This window comes from Caloenas nicobarica, chromosome 4, assembly GCF_036013445.1.
Source record: "Caloenas nicobarica isolate bCalNic1 chromosome 4, bCalNic1.hap1, whole genome shotgun sequence".
Classification (NCBI taxonomy): Eukaryota; Metazoa; Chordata; class Aves; order Columbiformes; family Columbidae; genus Caloenas; species Caloenas nicobarica.
In genome coordinates this window covers 41,332,245-41,356,760 of record NC_088248.1, presented here as the reverse complement: position 1 = coordinate 41,356,760, position 24,516 = coordinate 41,332,245, and the positions used below count along the sequence as shown (strand labels likewise).

The 24,516-nt window shown below is 35.5% G+C and overlaps 1 protein-coding gene across 3 annotated transcripts in view; it reads left to right on the top strand.

The window, feature by feature from the left end:
* Nucleotides 1-23,702, top strand: part of GLRA3 (glycine receptor alpha 3) — an 81,335-nt gene extending 57,633 nt beyond the window's left edge. Inside the window, exons 6-10 of one of the 3 annotated variants that reach the window (XM_065634033.1) lie at nucleotides 1,363-1,500; nucleotides 12,624-12,838; nucleotides 14,249-14,395; nucleotides 19,492-19,611; nucleotides 23,433-23,702. In XM_065634033.1, the coding sequence (XP_065490105.1) occupies nucleotides 1,363-1,500; nucleotides 12,624-12,838; nucleotides 14,249-14,395; nucleotides 19,492-19,611; nucleotides 23,433-23,702 (890 nt within the window). Of the gene's footprint in view, nucleotides 1-1,362; nucleotides 1,501-12,623; nucleotides 12,839-14,248; nucleotides 14,402-19,491; nucleotides 19,612-23,432 lie in introns of all 3 variants that reach the window. The other 2 variants (XM_065634035.1, XM_065634034.1) reach the window with 2 other exon arrangements.
* Nucleotides 23,703-24,516: the final 814 nt, after the last annotated feature.

Below are 24,516 nucleotides of genomic sequence, written 5' to 3'. Positions count from 1 at the left end.
GAGTAATGAAGTTACTGAATATAACATGAGAAAGACTTTTGCCCACACACTACTAAAGAGGTTATTTCCTTCACTGGAACTTGACATTTCAGCATTTGTGGAAAGAGAATTACTCTTAGAAAGTTCTGCACATTATACTTTGAATAGTACTTTGTTACCAAAATGTTAAAAGATACTTCCAGTTATCCTAGGGTATCCTCAACAGCTCATTAGCATTGGACTAAAGCAGAAAGCAAATATTGCAAAGAAGAAAAATAGATAAATGAAACCTGTATAATTTAGATGTAAAAATTACTCCCTTTTCCTTCTGGTTCAAGCTATTATATGTGGCTCAAGTGTACCCTTGTCCTTCAAACTATTATAACAATAGAAGTTCTCAAGTTTTAAATTTCAATCTTAAAAACTCACTTTGTCCAAATCTATTAGATTCTGAGAAAATCTTAAAGAAACCTGAATGAGAAGAGGAAGCCTTTAAGCCTTGTTCGTTTTTTTTTCTTTTTTCTTTCCTCTGTTGTCATTATCAGAGAAAATTTATTCATTAAAAAAACCCCACAGAATAAATTGCCAGGGATATACTGGGAAGTTAATATATCACATATTAAGAAGAAGTAGAGCTATCTTCCCCAATTATATCCCTTGCAAATGTTCAGCTGAGAGGGAAACAGAAGGAAAAAGTACTTGCCCTTTACAAAGTCTGGCTTTTGATTGGTACTCCTACTACAGCTTTTGCTGTTTTATTTGATCTTATACACACATGCATGAGGTACACATAAGTGCAGGATTCTGAATGCCTTTTAATATCATAATATGTCACAATAAATTTCTTTCCCTTGTTTTGTACCAGTTTCAGAGAAAAGTATTTTTTCAATTCAACTAATACCTCACTCCTGCAGAAATTTTCATTCATTGTTCTCTTTGAAGCATTTGCACCTAACAATTCAAATTGACATAAAACCATAAACATGGTTTTGACAATCCATCATTTCACCTCAAATAAAAGGAGAAGGAGATCTGAGTGTGAAGGCCCTATTTTAACCTTCATGGTCTGGGGAGGGTAAGATTTTCCCAAGCACCTAAGAGAGCTGGATGTTAATCTCATTTTGATGCTTTTGTTAATTCCATTCATATACAACCTGATCATTAAGATTTAAAAAAAAAGATGCTTAAAACTGTTTTGTTTTGTTTTCTAGTTCAGTATGGTATAGAATGCAGATAAAACTTTGTGATTAACAGGCACAAGCAGATCCCCTGTTTTATCTCCTTTTTGTGACATTTACTTGAGCCATTACTATTTGGTATGTCCCTGCTTTTCAAAGTTTGCAGCTGACTTAGAATTCATTTGCCTTTTTTTTTTTTTTGTAGTTGGATACACAATGAATGATCTCATTTTTGAATGGCAAGAAAAGGGAGCAGTTCAAGTAGCAGAAGGTCTCACTCTGCCACAGTTTCTGTTGAAAGAAGAAAAGGACTTATGTTACTGCACCAAGCATTACAATACAGGTAGGAAAGCATATTAGTGATTAAAACTTGAAAGACATCTAACATTTATTGTTATTTTGGAGAGTTTCGGTTGTTTGTTTTGGTTTTTTTAACATTCTCACCAAAGTCTCAAGAAGATTAACACGTATAGGTGTGCTGTACAGGATAATACGGTCTTAAATAACTGACGCAATGAAACAAAATTATCCGAAAGCTGGTGAAACTTCTATTTCAATAAACTTAAGAAAGTACACAGTTAAAATAATTCAGAAGCTATTCAGTCAGGAGTTTTAGTTTTACAGTGGGTGCCACGACCATGTCTCCACTGTGGGACCCGAAGCACTGCTGACATCCAAAGGTCCATGTTGGGTACTAAGCAGGAAAAAGGGACACAGGGCTGCCAAGCCAGCTGTCCCTGCCCCAATTCTTACGTCAAGGGGGCAACACAAACAAGCTGAAAGCTTCCTTAGTGTACAATGACCAGGTGTCCAAACTAGATGTGGCCTTTCTGAGTTGAAGCCTTTGTAGAACTGCTATGTTAAACACAGTCTCTGGGATTAATTATAAAAACGGGGGGGTAAGGGAGGGAGAGAATAATATTATTAATATAATTATTTTATTTTTAATTGTAAAAAAAAAAATCTCAGTAACTGGACAAGCATAATAATACACATGTAGCAAAGGCTAAGAACACATAGCTTCCATCTTCTTGTGGGAGAGAAAAAAAAACAAAATACACCAAACCTAGAACTCTCTCATTCTAATCCATTTCTGTTTTAATTTCTGCTCTACATTATGATTCTTAATAAATTAAACATATCTTGAAATTCTAGTTTAGACCTGCTTTATTTGGATTCTGCTGAAATGGTGGAAGAGATAAAATTCAGTAGGTGGCATTCATAACCAATGTCCTGTTACAATCAAAATTAAGGAACAATTCTTTTCAACATTGAGTTTTATCACAGCTGCCATGGTGCCCTAATGGAGGGAAAGGTTCTCTAATAGTTTCCATTTAGAGTGTAGCGATATTGATAGAGACATTTTGAAGTGTTCCCTAAAATAAATGGGAGATACATAGCATGCACTTGTACTGTACAAATACTAATATCTGGCTAATCCTTAAAAACCTTCAAGAAATGGAGATACATATCCTATAGCAGGTTGCTTTTCTCACTCAAACATCCCTTTGTTAATGATAATAATAAATTAAGATTATTCCTTTTTATTATAATTGGTAAGATAAACAAGAAAATCCTGTTTTCCTTATTTTTCTCTGTTTCCCTTGCGATGCATAGGCAACCTCTTCTTTCTTTTTAGGACTCCTCTGCTTTTGTTGCATTTTAACATGTGCCTGTCACTGTACTTTCATTAACTATATAGCAATATTAACAAATGAGAATTCATGGCATAAAGTATTCTCATTTTTCCAAAGTTCATTTGAACAATATGATGGATCAAAAAAAAAAAAATCAATGAGGAACTAAAATGTTACTGTAGTACTTAATTTGATATTGAATGGAAACCTATCTTAAAAAGTCAGAATTTCTAGTGATTTCTAAATATCTCTCCAAACATCTCGTCCAAAGCTGAATTGTACTCTTATTCATGTCTGAGAAATTCAATTACACACAGCTTAAATATTTTTATTTTGACTAAAACTCAGTTTTTGCAATATTTTTGAGCCTCTACCTTTTTCTTCATTACCTAAATTTCAAGCCTATTTAAGATGGTATTAATTTTCTTCTAAGCAGAAATAGGAAAACATGCTAGGCCTAGGCATAACACACTGGGTTGCATAGGGTTGGCTTATGTCTACTGTCTTTTTTACTGTGGACCTAAACAGAGCTGAGAAGTGGGAGGAACACATTATTAACTGCATGTGAGGTGTCATGACTCAAAATGTGCCTGCAAGACAAGTGTGCTTGTCCTTGTGAACTGTTGTTATATTTAGGTGGGAGAAGGGGTTTACCATCATGACTCTAGAGGATAGCGTGGCCTGTCATCAGTCTGTTAGATTTCTGTATTGCTTTGGCCAAACTGCATTTCTGTGGCCAAAGAGGTGCTGCCCACAATCTCAAAAAGGTGGCTGAAGTTTGTGCCTCTAAGTAGGAAAATAATTGGGCCATTTAATTTGTCTATAAAAATTCAAACCATCTACTAATACAGAAAACTTGGAAGCTTGGATGCATGCACCCACTGTGTGCTTCAGGATGGAGACTTTAAAAGATCTCAGCAAATAAAAGGCAGTTGCACAGCTGTAGAACCTGCATATGACTGGCAGGGGGAAAAAAAAATACAATGCTGCAGACAAAGGGTATGTCCTCACCTGAGGAAGCAGCAGAGTGGCCCACTCTGAGTTACAGCACAAAAATTACAGGTACAAATCTCATGCAGGTCTACATCTATTGTGACATTCTCCTCTTCAAAACAGTATTTTCACCAGAGTTTGTTTTTTTGTTTTTCTTGTTTGGTTGTTTTTTGTTGTTCTTTTTTAAAATTTAAGTCTTCAGTATGAAGTTAATTCAATCAAGTTAGAAGGGTTTGGTTTGGTTTCTAGGAGGGTGGGAGTGCCTTTCATTTCTTTGTTACAACCAGTATTATTAACTACTGTGTGTAGTCTAAAAAAACGTAAATATTATATTAAAAGACAAAGTTTATTTTCCTCCATTATTTCACTCAGACATGTGACTAATAATGTGCTTTCTTAAGCCTCCTGCAATGAGATACTGTAGACAGATACCCCTTTAGGATACTCCACAAGAAACAAACAAACAAAAAATTTTCAAAACTAGAAATAAATCCTATTTCTCTGGCCTATGACAGATTAGATAGAATTAATTCTGAAAAGGACATTAAGCAACTGCAGCTGGTATGCAATAAGTGACCAAAGAAGAGTTTTCCATTTAAATTTACTTACAACACAGGATGGAAATCTCTTCTGAGACATCCTGTAAAACAAACAAAAAAAACCAGAAGTTCCCCCGTGAAACAAATTAACATGAAGCTTCAGGACAGTATGTGGAAACTCATCAGTGCATATCTCATCAGTGTTTTATGCCCAATTGAAAATGGATCACTGCAACCAGAGCTTGAAAAATCAACTGCTTCTAAATATAGAAACAGAACAGTTTCGGCAACAGTACAGCATAATGGCTCATCAGGTCTTGTGTTCTGAAGTGATGCAACAACATTTCTGATAATTTTTATGCTTTTGCACCCACTGACATATCCGCAGTGACAAATTTGGGAAGTAAAGTAGAATCAAACCACCAGAAAAATCACAACATGTGAACCATTCCCATTACAAGGAAGGTCTTGCTTTACCACGTCCTTATTCACTTCATTTCTCACATACATTCCTCCCCTGGGCTTTTAGGCAACACCCAATTTTAATTTCAATCACGGGCAATTTCAATCACAGCTGCAAAAAGCCCAACATATTATAGTATTAATGTATACATAACAGCATTGGCTAATAGGCACAAACAGAAGTACTCAGTCTTGACTTTATTCTCACACCATAGATAACGCACTACCCCTGTGCTTGAATGGTGCTGCTCAGAACTGTCTTATGTCTGTTGATGGGTTTTGGCTAAAAGTATTGCCTGTAGCAGTCCGGGAAACAATGGAACTATGGTTGCTACACTCACCATCAGAACTGACGGGTTCTGTCTGTGACCATTTCTGATAACTCTGTATCCTTAAATCTGCGATCTCGATGAATGCCTCACTTTCTTCACTCCGTATTCCCCATTCGACCTCCTAACACATACATCCCAAACACAATCTTTTCTCATGGCCCCTTTGGTTCCCCTCAAGGTCAAACAAGTTCCTTAATGATCTGTAGATGGTGCCCCTTCTAGGTCCTACCTTCAACTGACTTTATCCCTTATATTAGGTCATTTTGCTGCCAACATGATAGGGATGAAAGAAGACATAGCTTTGACACCTTACTCTGCAAACAAGAACTTAAACTCCTACTTAATTTGACAAACATCTAAACCACTGTTCTTCAGACTATAATAGCAGTGATTTTTAAGCCATGACTTTTTAACTCCTTGGGGTTTTTTCATAGGCCACTTATCAGAAAAAGTAGTTTGTACTTGCTATCCAGGAGGTATTATATGTGTGTGAAATCTTTGAAGCTGCTCATTCCTTCACTGAAAAAGGAGAAATTATAAACAGTTTGAAAACCAGAGTCTATGACAGGCTGAGGCCATGACCATCCCTAAACACAGAAAACAGCACTGCCTGACTCCCATGGGGCATTTTTCTCTGCAGAAAAAGAGATCTCAGTTGCCACTCCTGCATCGATCAAAATTTAAACATTCTACCTTAAAGATTCATTGAATAAAAATTCATCAGCTGTCCTGGAAATAAAGACTTTACATCTCAATATCCTTGCTATTCTATGTTGCTATCAGTTTCTCCTTAGTTTCTACTTCTCCCCTCTCTGCCCCTGCTAGCACAGTGCTGCACAAGTCTGGAATCACAAGACTCAATATCTATTCTGGTGACTTCTGTTCAACCCAGTATCTGCCAGGCTCCCAGGCCTTTCCTGTAGAACTGCTACTTACCTATTCCATCCCCAGCCTGTACCAGTGCAGGCGGTTACCCCATCCTCATGTCAGAACTGTGCATTGTTTTTGCTGACTGTCATGATATTGTGATTGGTCCTGCAGCCTATGAAGATCCCCCTCAATGGCAGCTTGATCATCCATTCTGAGAGGGATGAGAATTGCAAATGTAAATTTCATCAAGCTGAAAAAAAATTAGTTGCATATTTCCACATTCATTGTCAACTTTCTTTTCCCGCAGTCACTGGCAGTCTTACACCAATGTTAAGTTCACCACCTGCCCCACCATTTTTTTCCAAATAAGTTATGTCATTTATTTCCAAACAAATAAAGTTACTTCCTGACCAAGAACTTATCTAGTCAATGGCAGGTGACAGCACCAGCACTGACATTCCCCAATATGCCACTGATATCAGCAGAGTGTGATTTGAAAGACAAACTGAATGGTAGCACATTGCTGCAGTTGTTTTGGGAATCTTGTCTTCAGATATACAGACACTACTCATATATATGAAAACACATCTAGTTCCACTCAAGAATCATCATTTCTAGTCAGGCTGCATGATCATAGATACAGCCTGAATGTTTTACGATGAGGAAAAAGCAAGTACTTTCATAAGCAGTTTTTAATCAGCAAAATATATTCAAATTGCAATTTATATTTCAGTGTAAATTGCAAAAAGTGTCTGGAGACTGTACTTACCAAGTGCTTTTTTTATTATCCTGTCTCCTCCTTAGAGAGGTATGAAAATAATTTCAGCTAACTCTACTTATATGTAATCAATTTTATAGATAAAGCTTCTTGAAATAGCCAGCTTTGCACAAACACATAATTTATAGATTGCCTTGTTTATTTATGAAATTTCATCATGGGAAGGTAAAAGGACAGAAAGTACAGTTGTATTTCTGTAATAAGTAAAGCAGAATGTCTCTCAAATGACAGTGTAACATTCTAGGAGGAATAAAAAGGAAGTTTTTTTATTGAACAGGGTAAACTCAGCTAGACTGCTTGCCTAATAGTGATTCTAATAATGACTCAACCAGGAGAGAAAGTAAAAGGAGCAGTACTGCCTCATGGAAAAGTCAGTTTATCTATTTCCTTCTCCTTCTTCATGGTCTTTGTGAAAATCATCTGCCATTATGATTGTGGTTTGATACGCAACACACTGTACTTTGTTGCCAAGAGAGGTTATTTTAGCAGAGGTAGAGCTAAAATAAAGCACATAACAAAAGGCAGATGGAAAGTGCTGGTAGTCTGTGTCATCCCTCTTACGGCAATACAGTTTTATTTCCTTCAGATACTATGTCTGTTTTCAGCCAAACGGTTCAGTTAGAATGTAAAAATATCCTCAGAAAATGTATTTCAATGTTAATAACTTAAAAAAAAAAAAAAAAAAAAAAAAGAAAAAAAAGCAGCTTTCTATTTGGAGTTTGGGTGCACTTTTTTCATTAATCTGGTTTGCCTGAGGACACTTGGAGCCAATACCCTCACCCTCACTAAAGACAACCACCGTTGCCAGGGTGATTCCATCCTATGTGCTAGATAACCTAAAGCATTAGGGCTCACATATGCAGGGCACTTAACAAAAGCCTTGATTAATTACATGACGAATGATTTTGTTTCAGGACAATACGGATAAAAACTTCATCTGTCTGGGGCTCTAACACGCATACATGAAGGACAAGCTTTCTGCTACCTAGCACACTGAAGTGTCCCAACTCAGGACGAGTGCCAGCATCAGCATTAAGGAAGGGCTGGAAAAATATAGCAAAGGGGAAGTCTATGGAGGCCTGCAGTTACATCATACCATATATATATATCTATCTCTCTCATGAGCTATTCTCGGTGTGTGTTGTGCTGCAATAAACATTTGTTTTGAGTAAATTGTGGTCCTTTTTTCCTTCATAAAAAGGTACAAAGAGTAGACAAGAACCCTCAGAGCATTGCAATGGTAACTATTTTGTGAGAAACTGGGAATCCAAGGTATTAAACATCAGAAAACAGTCAAAGTCCTAAAGTGCAGTAGCCACATTTCATCAATCCATACAAAATCTGTTTCTTGAGTCTGCCTGTTGTTCTGTCATAGAAGAGTCATTAGCTTTTGCTTTTAGAAGAGAGGACTGTCTTTACTTTTCTCTCTATAGAGCTGTTTTTTGCAATCTTTTCCACATAAAATGAGGAACTGTGATTTTTGCAAGCCTGAAAATGGTAAAACACCACCGAGGTACAGAATAGCACCTAGAAATAAATAATCTATCTACCACAATTTTCAAGCTCAGATTGAGCTTTAAAGCTTAGGATCTTTATGGAGAGTAGAGAAAATTGAGCTGCTTAAGAAAGGGATTTCCAGAAGACAAATGGGAGAGGCTCTGTATTGTATTAAGGGATCCAAATCTAAACCAGCCATTTAGACTGAGCATATCCTAGCCACTGAAGAGGTCTTTCTCCTTTCCTGCTCTCTCAGTACTTAATTTCATGTTAAACCTGCATCTCTGTTTTTCAAGGGGGAAAATGCAGTGCTAGATGAGAGGACCATCATCACAGTTCAATTGCCCTAGGACTCTGTTAGCAAATCTCCATAGCTAACAATATTTTGACACTCGGGCTGGCTGTTTGTTGGTCATCAGTCACTGCTAAAGACAGAATTGTGTAGCCTACACCCATATTAGCAGATGTGTTGGAATCAGAATATACAATATCTGCCTCCCAGATCTAAGATTTGTATTTTGCAGGGCTCCATAAAGATTTATTCAGATTTGCTTAACTTTGTTCAGTTCAATTTTGCTAAGCTTTGAATCACTCTATTCAGCAAGCAAAAAATTCTTATTTCAAGTAAATAGTAAATTTTAAGTAAATGGTTTAATGTAATTTCATTAAGCAATATAGTCTTTAGGCCACAATCCTCTCTACATCCATACAAAAATTGCTCTTCTCAAGTTACTCACAGCTACAGTACCAACAACCAAAGCACACATGTAAAAGAGAAAAATCCACCACCACATGCATATATACCAGTACATTCACTTCATGGGCATAGGTACGTCATTCAGCAAGGCAGCACTTTTAGTACCTTTAGCACACCTGAATCCCTGGTTAGGCTAGACTTACAAACACGAAGAACATTACCTCTATTTCAGGAAAAAATCCTTATTTTTTAGGAAGCCCTCAATAGCTGTTCTTTCTTTTGCATTACAAAAATTTGTCCATTTTATGGATTGTGTGCACATCTATATTTAGCTCTGGTCTGAAACTACCATCAGGCCTTAATTTCTTACTCAGCCTCTGCAAAACCACAATACCACAAAGGTTTCATATACTCCTCCTAGCCATTTTCCATAACATTTACAGTGCACACCAGAATGAACTTGAGCTTTCCTTTTCTGTATTGCAAACAAATTATTAGAGCAATGCTCTTAGCTGCTTGTCTGTCTCCTTCCCCAGCTGAGATGACTTCATAGGTATGTCTCTTCTGATCTATTCAACCATCCAGTTAAATAGATTAAACCACGGCTAACCTGGCTTTGTATTCAAAATGGAATGCATGAAGAGAAAGGAGACTCAGTGCTAGTTTCAGCTGGGGATAAAACAGCACAGCCTCTGCTGGTTGCCTCCTAGCTGAAGCTCACATCTGCAGGTGCAAATAGTTTCTTTCAATTCTGCTTCATTAGTCAAGGTTATGCAGGTGGTTCTGATCTCAGCCAGGGAGGACAGGAACTAACATCACCCCTTCCACACTTAGACCAGCAACTGCTGCAACTGTCATTCCAGTTGCTGCCTTTCTGCAGTGGTCAGCAGCGGAGTAACAGAGAGAAGCCTCCAATCAGCCTGGAAAGTTGCTACATGTTAATTTTTCAGTGCTACACTGGAACAGAGCAGATGAGGAACGCAGTGATCTTGGCTGGGAAGCAGTGGATGTATGACTGGCATGTCCATAAACTCGCTGGGTGTAAGAGGAAGGCAAGAGTCTAAGTCATACATTCTGTAGTTAAGCAAAGGTGTTTTTTTTCCACCCAGAGACACACTTTACTTTCTTTTTCTTTCTTTTTTTTTTTTTTCTTACTTTGGCCAATGATATGTGTGATGTTTACAGAAATACAAAACCAAGCAAAAAATCATTTAGTACAATTCCTCTGACATATCACTCAGTGCTTGTTCTACTCTCTTCATAATCCCATCTCTTTTCTCTCCTTCTCTATGGTTACAATATATTCCACTTGCACTTCTTTCATTCAGAATCTCTTTCATTTTTTTCAAGTTCTGTTGTCCACAGCTATTCTTCTCTTTCTTCTTAGTTCAGACAAACCCGGCAAACTTGCACCTACATAAAAGTAGTTCACATCAGAGCTAATGTGTTATTTATTGTCCCCTGTTTAGGATCACAGTATTTTTGTGCTGAGAGCTCTGTAATAAATTAAACCCACTTGAGTACTCAGGCAAGAGGCTCAGATCTCTTATCTCACCTTTCTCTGGAGAAAAAAAACCAATGTACAAGCAATAGCCAAGGTTTATTGATATTCTAGTTATGCGTATATTACCCATTCTGGTGCTCCTTAGTTTTCCTTCCTAATTTGTTTTGAAATAATAATATAGGATCCCATAAGAAGCAGATGTTGCATGCTGAACTGTAATTATTGCTGGTGTGATGCCAAAAAATGGCTTTGCAAGAGACCTAGATTTGGTTGATGCATTTCTGTCGCTCCTTACCACCATGATTTACTGTGATGTAAGAGTCCAAGGCTGCTGAATTAACAGAACAAATGTGACAAAAAAGAAATCTTCAGGGTAAGGACCAGTTTGAAGTAAGAATATGAGGCCAGTCGGTGAAGAACTTCTAGTCATGTCTGGTGTACTGAACTGCGAAGTAAAAGAATGTGTCATGTAGTTATCCTTTTGAAGATCCTGTAAAAGAAATGTAAGGGAAGATACTGGTCTTTTCTGATATAAACACCAAAATTCCCGTTTACTTTGTTAAAGCAGGACTTGATCCTTTGATTGAAGCAGAAATCAGTTTTGATGCTGGGGCAGCAGATGGTTGAGACAGGATTTGGGACACAGATTTCAGGAGTGTAGATGGGATTCAGAAAACACCAGCAATTAGAAATGGAACTAATAATTGAGCCAGCAGATATAAAACTCCTGAGATATATCATGTCATTTTAAAATCGAACATCATAACTAACATCTTTCTAGTATTTTTTTTAGTGCCTCAGCAGAATAAAAATTCGATACAATGACATTACCATGACACCACAGAAAGAAGTAATGGCCTCTTAGGGAAACTATTATGAAAATAATGAAGTTCAGAAGATATTTGCAAGCACTTAATATACCTAGAAGAAAAACACTTCAGTTTGACTCTATCTGAAACTCATTTCTGTATGCCTAACACTATTATCACAGCATAATATACAATATATTAAATTAGTATAGGATAAGCTCATAAATAAGTCCATTACATAAATTCTCTGAAATGATAAATATTAAAGCACTATTAATGTGGAATGATTTGCTGTAAGATGGCATTTTGTCAAAGAAAAATGGATTAGGAAAATATCTATCAAAAACTACTGAAAAACATAACCAAAAAAACTTCATATCACTTAAGAAATAAAAAACTATAGAGCTTTCCATGTTAAGCTTAGAATTAGGAAATGCTTTCATTCAAATCAGAAAGAAGTTTGAGCTACGTATATTTCTTGCTGTGAGAAACTGTTTCACATATACACTATTTACAGTAAGAGCATTGCCTTCAGCACCATTCATATGTGACTAATATGAGCATTGAGCAGAATTAGAAAAACCTAATGAGACCAGGTCAAGTTCTGTGAAATAATCTACAGTCTACAGGGTAAAAACTGAACAATCTGGATAAGAGAAAAAAAAAAAAGGGTTTATGGCATGTCTATGAGCAAATAAGAGATATTTTTTTGTTCTGGTTTGGTTAAATCAGCGGAAGTTGCTTTATGTTCAATATCTGGAAAAATTAGGCTATTTAATTAGCTTCCTAAAGTTCCCTAATCTCAAATTCTCAATTTCTGTTTGAATCTCGGTCATACTTTTGATCTGGAACAGTTTGAATGGGGATAAAGGGAGAGATTTAGCAGAATCTCCTATTGATAACCTAATGCCCACACTGATCTCACTATATTTTTATCAGATTTATTGGATTAAAAAAATAAATTTAAGCTTAAAATTGAACCAAAATATAAAGGAGATTTTATACAACAGGAGAACAGACCTTTTCTTTGCATACAGTAAGTAGAAAAAGAAGTGTGAGAACACAGAACTTTCCTGTGTCATAATGAATGGTGTTGTGCTTTTTATAAAGAAAGAAGATGTCCAGAGGCTAGAGAATTCTTAAATTTTCAGTTTTTTCTTTCCAGTAGATACTCCTGTTATAATGGGGACCATGCATATTGAAAATCGCTGAAGAGAAATGAAAACATTCATCTTTCATCAGAGAACAGATATATTTGACCATGTGTAGATTCTTTCAAGTGTGCAGTAGATGTTAACAGTAAAGAACATTGTATTTCTTTTGAATATTTCTTCTTTGTTATAAAAAGGAAAGTTTACATGTATAGAAGTCCGATTTCACCTTGAGAGGCAGATGGGTTACTATCTCATCCAGATGTACATCCCAAGTCTCTTGATCGTCATTCTCTCCTGGGTGTCGTTCTGGATCAATATGGATGCAGCTCCAGCCAGAGTGGCTTTAGGCATAACAACCGTACTGACCATGACAACACAAAGCTCAGGTTCACGAGCATCTCTTCCAAAGGTACGCAGAATTTCCTTTGTTTCTACCACATCAGTACAAAGTCATAATGCTATGTGACAAATAAACACCTTCAGTCAACCCTGTGTATTTTACTTATTAGCATTTATGCATCTTCTAAAGAAGATAAATAACTTTGAAATATTTAGGGTTTTTCTGAGTCACGAATCAAATATATTCTATGTCTCTCCTGTCTCAACTATTTAGCCAACCACATATCTACTAAATTCCATAAACCTGAGAAAGTGCTGAAAGGAACATTATTCAGTACTACATAAATGCTGCTTAGCAGTTGAGTAGTTTATCCCTTTCCAGATCACAGTGTCTGATGACATGTTAGCAGACATGACTGAATTTATAAAGGTCATAGATTCCAACCTGTTCTCAATGATATTCCTTTCCCAAAACCTGCCTACACTTTTAACTCACTACTTACAAATGCATTTACATTAAAATGTGGAAAAATGTGAATCTAAATAGCTCCAAACAATTGTATAAAGAACAGTTCACTACACTATATAAATAGCTTAAAGTATATTTCTATTATTAACTATTTAGGTTTCTGACTTGTCATTGCTTTAAAGATTTTTTTTTCATTTCAAGGGTTATTCCTTGACCATTTTCATGTACCATTTCAGTTAATAGAAATAAAACATATACAATAAAAATACACAAAGTCCACTTCTATATTAGTTTTAACATGGCATTATTAGGCTGGTTAATTTTTTTTTTTTCTAAGTAAAATAGATACTTCTAACAGAGCTCTTGCAAATCTGCACACAGAGAGGGAACAGGCCATACTTTCCTACTTCAGACTATGTCCTGCAGCTGAGCTTGGCAATAAAGGATTGCAGAGAGCTCATCTACTCTTTAATTGATTTTCAATACTTCCACTGTGTCAAAATTACAGGACTAATTTGAACCTGTATCTTTGATTTACCATGCTTATATTAGCAGAGAATGAACATATCAGAGTTCTCCATCTATCTCCCATCTTCCAATTTCTATTCCAGGAACTTTAAATTGGATGAATTGTAATTCAGCAATTCCCACTGATGCCACTATAACCTGTTCTCTGGTTCCTTAGTATCATTCACAGATCTCAGTGGGACAAATGGACGAAGAGCATGTGCTTCATGTGGATTATTTAGTTTACGATAAAACACACAGTACACTATGAGGAACTATTAATGGCGTAAACAGCAAACACATTTTGTGAAAGACTACATTTTTTTAAAATAATATTTAATGCTTACAGATGGAATTCTTGTCCCTCGTATCATCTAGCTTTCATGTTAAGTTTTGTTTGATAAAAGTAGTGTTGTGAAGTGGAGATACTAATGCACTTCCTCCTGACATGAAATACTAAACTTCACATCTGTGGTTTTAACATATGCAGTCTTCTCTCCCTAGGTGTCGTATGTCAAAGCAATTGACATCTGGATGGCTGTGTGTCTGCTCTTTGTATTTTCTGCACTTTTGGAGTATGCAGCTGTAAATTTTGTGTCAAGGCAGCATAAAGAACTTTTGCGATTCCGACGCAAGAGGAAGAAGAACAAGGTACAAGTAACAGTATTCACAAATTTGAGAGTCTGATATTGATTTATGCCAGGATATAGGGTTAATTTGGTAAACATACTGCAGCTGAAAGTGGCAATATAAATAAAATGGCAGCACAGAATGAAATTCACCATAGACAGAAGGTCACTACAAGGACTATGCACTGCATAAATCCAACTTGAATTCTCGAAAGAGGGATTAAGAGGGATTTAAATGAGGCATGGGCCATGTGGGAGCCATCTGCACAAGCACGAATTTCACTCTGTAAGAAGAGTTAGATTATACCTCAGTGGATGAATGTTACTGGTACTTGCAGCAGTTTGTACTACATTGAGATTCAATAATGTTTCCTAATGTTATTCTAGTATTCAGTTCAAGTCCTTAACAGCTGTGTTTCATGTAAATATTTTTAACACATGTAAATACTTATACATATTTAATACAGGTAAATACTTATTCAATTAATATTATTGGTGGAAGAACAAACATTCTACTTTAAAAGGATGAGAATTTGTTAATTTAGTGTAAATTGTTTAAAAAACTAGTCAGAAACTTTAATACAGTAATGATTATTAACATTTATTTTATACCTGAATCTATCTAGACTACCAGTAAAATAAATCACTAGCAATGTGCAAAGTCAAAGAGCTAAGTCTACAGGTTTGAATTCTGAAGTCTGCAGTTAAATCAAACAATAAGCAACATGTAAGTCCTACTTTTGATTTTTCAAATCTACTCGTTAAATGAGTACCCACTACTGGTGGCATCCAGAGCCTTTGCACTGGCTTTCAGTCACTATCTAGAACAGAACTGTGGCTGAAAGTCTGACTGTAAAAACATGGCAGTTCAGCCGTCTTTCATTCTTGAAGACTTATCTCAATTTACTGCTTACATCACAAGAAGACATTTTACAGATTGTTTCCCTTTTACTTAGAAGATATTGAAAATCTATAGGGCTATAAAGCCTACCTAAGGAGTCTCTGCTAGCAAGACACCATGTTAAAAGATAGGCTGGACAGTCAAATGAAAATGACATTTTCATACATTTGCCTGTTTCTATGTGTCGAGTCCTAGACTTCTTCAGGTCCAGAGAGAAACTCAAGTGCCAGAGCCTAGAGGATGATTCAGACTGCATGTACCTGCTTTCAACATTTGTCCCTGTGAAAAATGTGCTTTTTTCTTTCAGCTGACAGTAGCAGAAAAAAACACTTTCCGAGACATGTAGGAGGAAAGCAGCATTTTTGTGACAGAGTGTTTGCTTTTGAAATATGGTAGCTCTCTGAAAGCTGCTTAAAGGTTTGGAATAGGGGGAATGGGACTACTGAGGATTACCAGGCAGGGAGCAGGTGAGCCACAACAAATCCATCATGTATCAAATTCAAACAGCTATGGTGATTGATATGTCACCACATATTATAGTGTCTTCTGGATTTCAGGCAAATTTACCATATTCAAATTCAGTGAAATCATTTCACTTCCTTAAATACCCGTCGATTATCATAATTGCAGGGCTAGAAACTGGCAGGTAATATTACCTTCCCTTACCAGAATCAACCCAAATCTCTTTCTAGCCCTCCCTAGCAAGATTTCAAACTCACTGAAGACACTTCTTCAGCAATCACAATCAATTAAATTTCAGCTTAGAGGTATAGTAGGAAGGATCCACAATATACAAAGCATTTCTAAGAAAAGATCACTTAACAAAAAAGTATGCCAATGAATATTCTCATTGACTTAAGTGGTTTGCCCAATCAGTGCATCTCATATTGATATTTTTGAATTCACACTTAAAAGTTCTTATTTTAATTTTACATTTCATTAGACTTAGTTCTCATAAAATGAGAGGATTAGATTTAGTAACTCCAAGGTCTGTAGTAAAGTATCCAGTACTCCCTTTAGATTCTGAAGGATGAAGACATGCATTTCAAGACTTTACTTCATAACATACCCGGGTAAGGGTATTAATTATATTCAGAGGTATACGGCGTTCCCTTCCTCCCTCTGTCTATATGTTTCATCATGAGACATGTTTCTCAGCCTAAATTTACCAAAAAATGCTGTGTTCCCATGAAAGCTTGCAATTTTGAGAAACAGACATTTTTCTGAAAAGTTTAATTTAACTGTACCATTCTTCACTGACTCCATTTCTGTGTAGAGCTAGAGTCCCTGGCCAGAGTTAGCCTTTGAGAATACATCTTCTCAGGCTGTAAAGACAGCTCAGCTAATTGCTTCTCTTTTTCTCAGTTTTATTAAACCATTCCTTGCACAAGTATCCTAGAACTTGAAACATTACAGCATGGAGATTTCATCTCTTACAGAAAATTGGAGTGCATCGTAACCCTCTGGTATACAAATAATAAATTATGTCTTATGGGTTAAAGAACGAAGTTAGTAACTAGCTTTCCTTACCACAAATGTTATTTATTCACCACAATTTCTAACAAGCAGGCCCTAGGATTGTAAGTCAAATTAACTTGTGTTTCCTTCCTCTTTTGTCTCTTTCAAAGGCAGTGAATACAGCTTCTGATTATAAAGTTTTGTAGTGTTTGTTATCCCTTTGGACTCAGTCAAACAGCCACTGGCTCTCAGGAATTAGATTGTATTGACTTCTTAAATTGCCATGTATAAAGAAATGTTCATTTGACCACAAAGTCAAAGACCACAGTCAAAAGAAGTTTGGTTAAAAGGCTGTGTTTAAAATAAACTTCATGGGCTTTCTTGAACATTAAATCCTCTTTCTTTTCAAAGTGAAAACTGCTATTCTATTCAGTATTTATGTCCAAGTAGATTAGAGAGAGAAAGAAAATATAGGTTAACTTTTTAGACTTTCTCATCCTATATACTTATCATCTTGGGACATTTTACTAGGATTAGGTTTTTCTGCCAGGAGAATTCCAACTGATTAATACAGAATTTTTTGGAACTGGCATTTTATCTGCAGGGATACAGCAAAATTCCTTGTGATTTGACTGTCTTTCTAAAGTCTAAAAATAAATGTGCTTGGAAATGTTTCATTTAAGATGTATGTTGACAAAAGAGAATAGGTATGAATAATATCTCATTACAATAGGGTAGCTGAAGAACTTCCAAAGTCTATTTTCTTTGTAATTAAAAAGACATACTTCTTGCAATAAATATTTACTTTTCACAAGTAACCCTAGCAATGGTCAGATGATTGAATTTAGGTGCTGGAATGCCCTCAGGAGGTCAATTAATCCATTTTCCTGACCTAAGTCAGGATCAGTTATACCTAATCCATCCCAGTCATAAAAATTCCACAAGGTCCCCTGTGATCTATTCAAATGGTTTAGAAAGTTGATTACTCATGCCTTTTTTGGCCTCTCATGGCTTGTCTAGGAAGGCCAGAAAGAACAGACTACTTCATCCCTATATGTAGCCATTTGCACATTTCCATTCAATCTTCTTTTCTTTAAATATTCCCAGCTGGTACAGTCTTTTGTGGTTTTGGTGGGTTTGGGGGGGTTGCTTGTTTGTTTGTTTGTTTGTTTGTTTGTTCATTTTTCTCATTGTCATTCTCCTTCCCTGGAAATTCTCCTAGTAAGTCCATATAATTCCTCAAAACTGTGTTTGCAACATGAAGCCATTGACGGTTGAGAGCGGCTGAAGGATCTCATGATGCAAGTGATACACTTGTTTATCCAGACCAGTTTGCCATTTGCCTTTTCAACAACAGCATGGTATCGACCCATATTAAGACTGTGACCTTTCTTACTGCCAGGTCTTTATCCAGAACTGCTGCAGAGCCATTCACTTTCCATTTTATGTTTGTGAAGCTGATTATTCCTGGCTAAATGTAGTACCTTGTATTTGCACTCACCAACTCTCCTCCTGTATTTTTCAGACTCTTTGTCCAAATCATTGAATTCAATTTTAACTGCTTTTCCTAGGTTGAAGTCTCCTGTAAATTTTATCAAAACTATGGGTTATTCCTCTCAATGCTGGTTAAAAAAACAGGAGAACTGAAATCTCTCTCTTAAAAGCATGTCATTGAACCTGGATAAAAACCCCAGCAGTAAGTGAGTGTAGCAAACAAAATAAGAGTTACTGAGTTTTATGAAAAATTATACAGTCATACGAAATGCAATTATGTACAGAGCTATAGCAAAACATTTTGGCATCCAAAACTCATCTATCTTTGCCATTTTCCTTATGCTTTTTCCACCTACACTCACTGCCTCTTTTTCACACCATCTAGTACATTTGCAGCCTCCCTTCCCAGACAACAGTAACAGCAGCTTCAAAGGCGATTCTTAGGTATAACTGCACCCTCTGGCTACCGTTTTTATAGTTGTAAGTATAGACCTCACTCAATGATAACAAATAACTGAAAGACAAAATTTTTCAGAGGTACAATCCAATTTGCACAGAATGAACAAAAATTTTGAAGTGTCTGGGATTGTGTAATAAATAAAAACTGATATTGCAACATAATATGCAACCTATTAATTGCTGTTTTCCAATAGACATCACAATAGTAATAGGAGATTTTTCAAAAGGGTCTAATTTCTTTGTGATTACACAAATGGTATAATGCATCTGGAAAACAGGGGAATTTCGGTTTCCACTTTGAGACTTCATTTGGTAGTCAGTATATGACGTGCTTTGGCTCTGTCAGAGAAAGAAATCTGGCCAATGAACACAACTATTTCACAAATATTATATTACTAATGTGATGGAAATATTCCTTCGGAATGAATGAAAATTACTAATTCATTCACAGTTACACTCCTTTTGGTCTTGAAAGACAAAAGGAAAAAAAATGGCAGAATTCAAAGTCACACAGGGATGCTGAAACATACCTATGATCAATGATCAGTGCTTTTTCTTAGTTGCATTTACACTGTACAGCGGAAAAAAAACTGTGTACATATACTGAATAGCATTTTGATTTTAGATTAACTTTTAATATATTTAGTTTTCAGAAGCAGTAAATCTTTCAACTCTATTTTCAAAAATCTAAAGATCACTGTATCTTTAGTGAGGAAAATAGACATGCAAACTAGATTGTCTTTAATGGTAATCACACCTCTTTTCTTTTGTTTTCTTTTTGGTCAACCCATCCGTTTTGCTGAAAGTATTTTGAGGGAGTTCTTGATGGAAATGAAATCAGTGAATCATTGCAGCATAGCAATGGCTTGAGATGTACAGGACCTATAGACGGGACTTTGCCTCAAATCTACAGTACAAATTTAAGGGTAAACTATGAAGAAGATGTCCCATTTGTCATAATGTGATATCCAATCATTAACAGAGGCCCTGTCCTTTTGTCTGAAATAATGTCTTCCCATGTGAACTCCATATACCTTCATTGCTACCTGTATGTGATGACGTGAAATGTTGATAAAGGTACCTGTCTTGTTAATTTCTTAATCCATTTTGGTCTGTATAAATCTGAACTAAACATAGTATTAAAATTTTACTGTCTGCAACTTCAAAGGAACATTGACCTTGGTTCAAGGAGAAATCAGTTGCTACTAGACCAGCATTTAAAATAAAGCTGTTTGTAGTGCAAAACAATTGAATAACATTTTTCTTCTCAAAAGTGAAGAGTAAAAAAATATAGTGTTCAAATAACCAAAGCCAAGGCTTCAAATAAATCTTCAAGCTGTTACCACAACCTACAGCCAAAAGGCTGAGATCTTTTCAGCCCTTATGCATATTACTCCTCAAGAGAAATGTATTATTAAACATATTGACAGAAAACAGCGTAGTCACAGGACCACAGAAAATGACAACTTTCTGATACTTTATAGCTAAGTATTTTGTAGAAGAACACCAATATGAAAATAAACTAATTGAAATTATTTCCTTCAGGCCTCCAAAGAATTCTAGTTTTCTAAATAAAAATTGTTGTAAAAATTTATTTTCATTCTTGCATTACAGTAATTTAATTAGAAATTATAAAATATTTATAGGTAGCTGTATGCAAAATAACTTTCAGACTGTTAATTCGAAAGCCATAGGTATGATAAGTTCATTCATATTGAACCTTTATTAAAGTTCATTCATAATGAGATTTTAAAAGCTTTATCAAAAATCAAATAAGAAGTCATTCATTTTATTTTCTTTAGTGATGATGTACTAAACAAACACAAAAGACCAAAAAAAAAAAATAAAGCTTCTTTATTATATGGAAAAAAAAATCAACCAAAATGCAGGACTTTTTCAGGAATATTCACTGTCCAGATTCTCAACTGGGACATATGGGACACTTCCATTAGATGTGTTCAACAGCTGTGGACTCAGACACGTGCATTATGAGAAATATTTCTAGTCAAAATGAGGGACCGCAGCCAAGTCAATTGTTAAAAAAAATGAGTGTCACTGACATTTTATAATAATGCCTTCAAAAAAGCACTGAAAAGTCAATATCAATACTAGTAACTGCATCTTTCCTGCTGGGCACAAGCAACCTCAGGTATGAACCAAATTAATATTTTTTTCTGCATTATGAACCTGCTGGAAAACTTGTAGAACCACATTTTGGGTATTCCAGCTGTTACCCCAGAAAAAAAAAATAATGGTGGTACCTGGCATGTTACAATGGTCCAGCAGGTGCCCTTTCCTGCATATCCATTAGCCCTGGCACTTTGGTCTGACTTGGCAAGCTCCAACCATCCTCCCTGTCCTCATGGAGACACCATCCATCTGACACTGGGCAGAAATGCCAGAATCCTAGAGAGACCTTCACATCACTTCCCCAACAAAAGAGAGTATTTCCAAGCCCTGCTTGCAGATTAAATTCGGGATGTCTGCAAGCAAAAATATAAGCAGGTTCCTGGCCTTTAAAACCATTCTAAGGAATCCATCAATTCAGGTAAGCATAGAACAGAGACAGTAAATTCTTAGTATATAGTGCCTCATCCTGAAAACACACCCGACTGAAACCTTCTGTGCAGAAGAATTATTTTATTATCTATTTGACCCTGTGCAATCATAAGCATTTTTTCTGGAGAAGCATGAAAAGATTTAAACCTTGAATTGTATGTATGAAGGTGTTTAAATGGCAAGTTTAGTGTAAATTTTCACAGTCCATGTATTTGTAACTTCTGTTAACTGGAATATAACACTACAACTCTTACGGAATGCAACTACTGTAAAGATATTTCCCATTTCTGACAGGAGCAGAACACTGTTGTAGTAATTATGTTTTGTTTTATCACGTCATCAAATAATGATCCCATCATTTTGTATTTCTGTTATTCATTTTCATATTGAAGTCAGTCAGTAATTTTTCCTTCTCCTTTACTTTCATGTTAATTTTTCTTTATTTTTTGTTTTTATAGGAGAATTCTAATACAGATTTGAAGTATGGTAGTTTCAGTGAACTATATTAGTCTATAAGTATATTCAATTTACATGTATGAAAATCCATTGCAGTTGGGTGATAACTACAGCAGTTGGGTAATAACTACAGTTCTGCTAGATGCTCATTCTGATTGCTGACTAATTCACTTCAAACTTAGTAATTGATCTGTATTCTTTTGTACATAACTTATTCAACTACTATTGATAATAAAAAATGGAATTTTTTTAAACGAAGTAATTAACAATGGTTCTTCTAGCAAGTACTACTTAATCCAAACTACAAATATGTTCAAAATTAATTCCCATTCCATAACATTTTCAGATGTTCCAAATGCCACAGGCATTTTCCACATGAAAAATTTGGAAGTCTGGATTTAAACTGTATTCATTGAGAAATCACATTTGTACAAAGTAAGAGCTTTACATAAATCAAAAATGCTTCAGAATTACTGAACTGAAACACTAATTATTTGACTTGCTTTAGTAAATATTTTTTTACCCTTTTATTTTAAGCTAGGAAGAACTTAAAAATATAAAAAATTCTCTTACAAAAGGAAAATTGACTGCTGATCAATTATTTTTTTAATACTTGTGGAAATTATTTTCCAAAATACTTATTTAAGAAATAAGATATACACAACAGTTTGGCATACTTCATAAAAGTCTAGGATGCTAAAGCAACTAGGCTAAATGAGACATGAAAAATAGGAAATCCTGGATTTAAAATCAATATTAAAAAAATTGTGAATGCCACAAAAATCACATGACTGTCCTTGAATCGTATACATACTGAAGGAATACATTGGAATATATGTCAGAGTCAAATTTGGCCCTGCCTTCACAGTGTATGTACCCCTTATTTGTTGCATTTGTACCTCCTTTATTACTTGAGAATACCTAGAACTAGGTAGAGAGAAGTACAAAATGTGTTTCGAGACAGAAGTCACATTCTTGAAATGCATGCTATGAAAATATGCATATCTTCAGACCTTCTACTTTTTTTTTCTGTGCCACATGATTAAAAACCACTTTCTCTTATAGATCCCTGAATTCAGAATGTCTTTGCCTGTTCTTCTCTGAATTGGCAGAATGATTCAGAAGAAAAATCTGGCCTTTAGCTTTCATACACTTTGTTTTAAACTAAGACACTTTACATACTATTCTCTTTATCTGATGTATTCACAGGAAAGAGCAGAAATAAGGCATATAGACAAAATTAACTAAATATACAAAGACCAAATAGGCAGAATCCTTGCTAATATCATTAACATGAACATCATTAATGCTTGTATGATGAGTATCTCTAGAAGCCAGGATCCCATTTTACTAAGCAACTTAAAGAGTTAATGTCTGTTCTCTAAAAGACCAGCGTGAAGTTTACCCAGTTGAAGACTGCGTATATTTACTGTAAATGGGGAAACTTAAACCAAATCAGAAGTGGTGTGCCTGATTGCCACTAGTTTACTATGCTTTCTCTTTTCTCTAAATAGGTTACAGAATCTATAAACAAATAGGAAAATTCTGTGCTTTTTAAACCTTCTGTGATATTTTTGGCAGACACTGATAGGGCTGAAACTTCAATCAGTTTAGATAAACCATGGATTCAAAAAGTCACTGAGGTAATGGTGCAACGCTTGCTACTTAGCAGCTGGTAAGATTTCTGTAAATAAAAAACCCCTTCTTTCTTTTTTTTTTTTTTCCCCAACAGGATGATGATGTAAGGGAAAGTCAATTTAGCTTTACAGCATATGGAATGGGCCCATGTACACAAGCAAAAGATGGAGTGGCACAAAAGGGGCCAAATAATCCTGTTCAAGCTACACCAAAAAGCACTGATGAGATGAGAAAAGTATTCATTGACCGGGCCAAGAAGATAGACACAATATCCAGAGCTTGTTTCCCATTAGCCTTTCTGATTTTCAATATTTTTTACTGGGTAATTTACAAAATCATCAGGCATGAGGACATCCACCAGTAACAAGATTAACACTTGCAGCACATGCAGATCTGACTGCCATGTTCACCAAGAGGCTTTCTGTTAGAAATGCACATCAGAGGGGTGATTGGTAGAGTTAAAACCATTGAGGGGGAGAAAAAAAAGATCCTGTATGGCCTGCAATGTCTAGTCACAGTGGAATGGAAGAATGACACCCAGAGAAGATACATCTGCTATTGCAAACTTTTCGTGTCAAACTAAATATTAACAATTTTTCATTGTAAATCACACTCTACTGAAGCTTTACTGCCAAGTATTTATACATATTGTTACATAGTGGTATAATTGTACAGTACTCTTTGATGTTCCTTAATTTTTTAATTCTGGTGTATTTTTAATTTAAAAAAATGGAGCCAGAATAGCCTAGGTAGATCTCACAGTATTACAGAATAGTTTAGTATTTGTAACCTTTATTTCAATTTTACAAGATAATGAAAAATTGCTGATTTGAGGTTACAGTCTTAAGGACTTTTTCTTGTCTTAAGAACAGTACCTGTGGTTTTGCAATGTGCACATTTGACACATATATGTTATATAAGTTATTCAATGTACTTCATATTACTGTTCCCCTGGAAGGCATCTATTGACAGAATCTCAGACAGCACAATCTACAGCCTAATAGTCTGCAGATCACATGGCAAATATATTTAAATTTGTAAAATATTGATTCCTGCAGAGGTTTTGTTTTGTTTTGTTTTGTTTTAATTACCTATTATTATTGTGATAATCAAAACTTATAATATTTTTCATCCTTTTTATATTTTGGAAGGTTTTTTTCTCAATTGATAAAACTCAT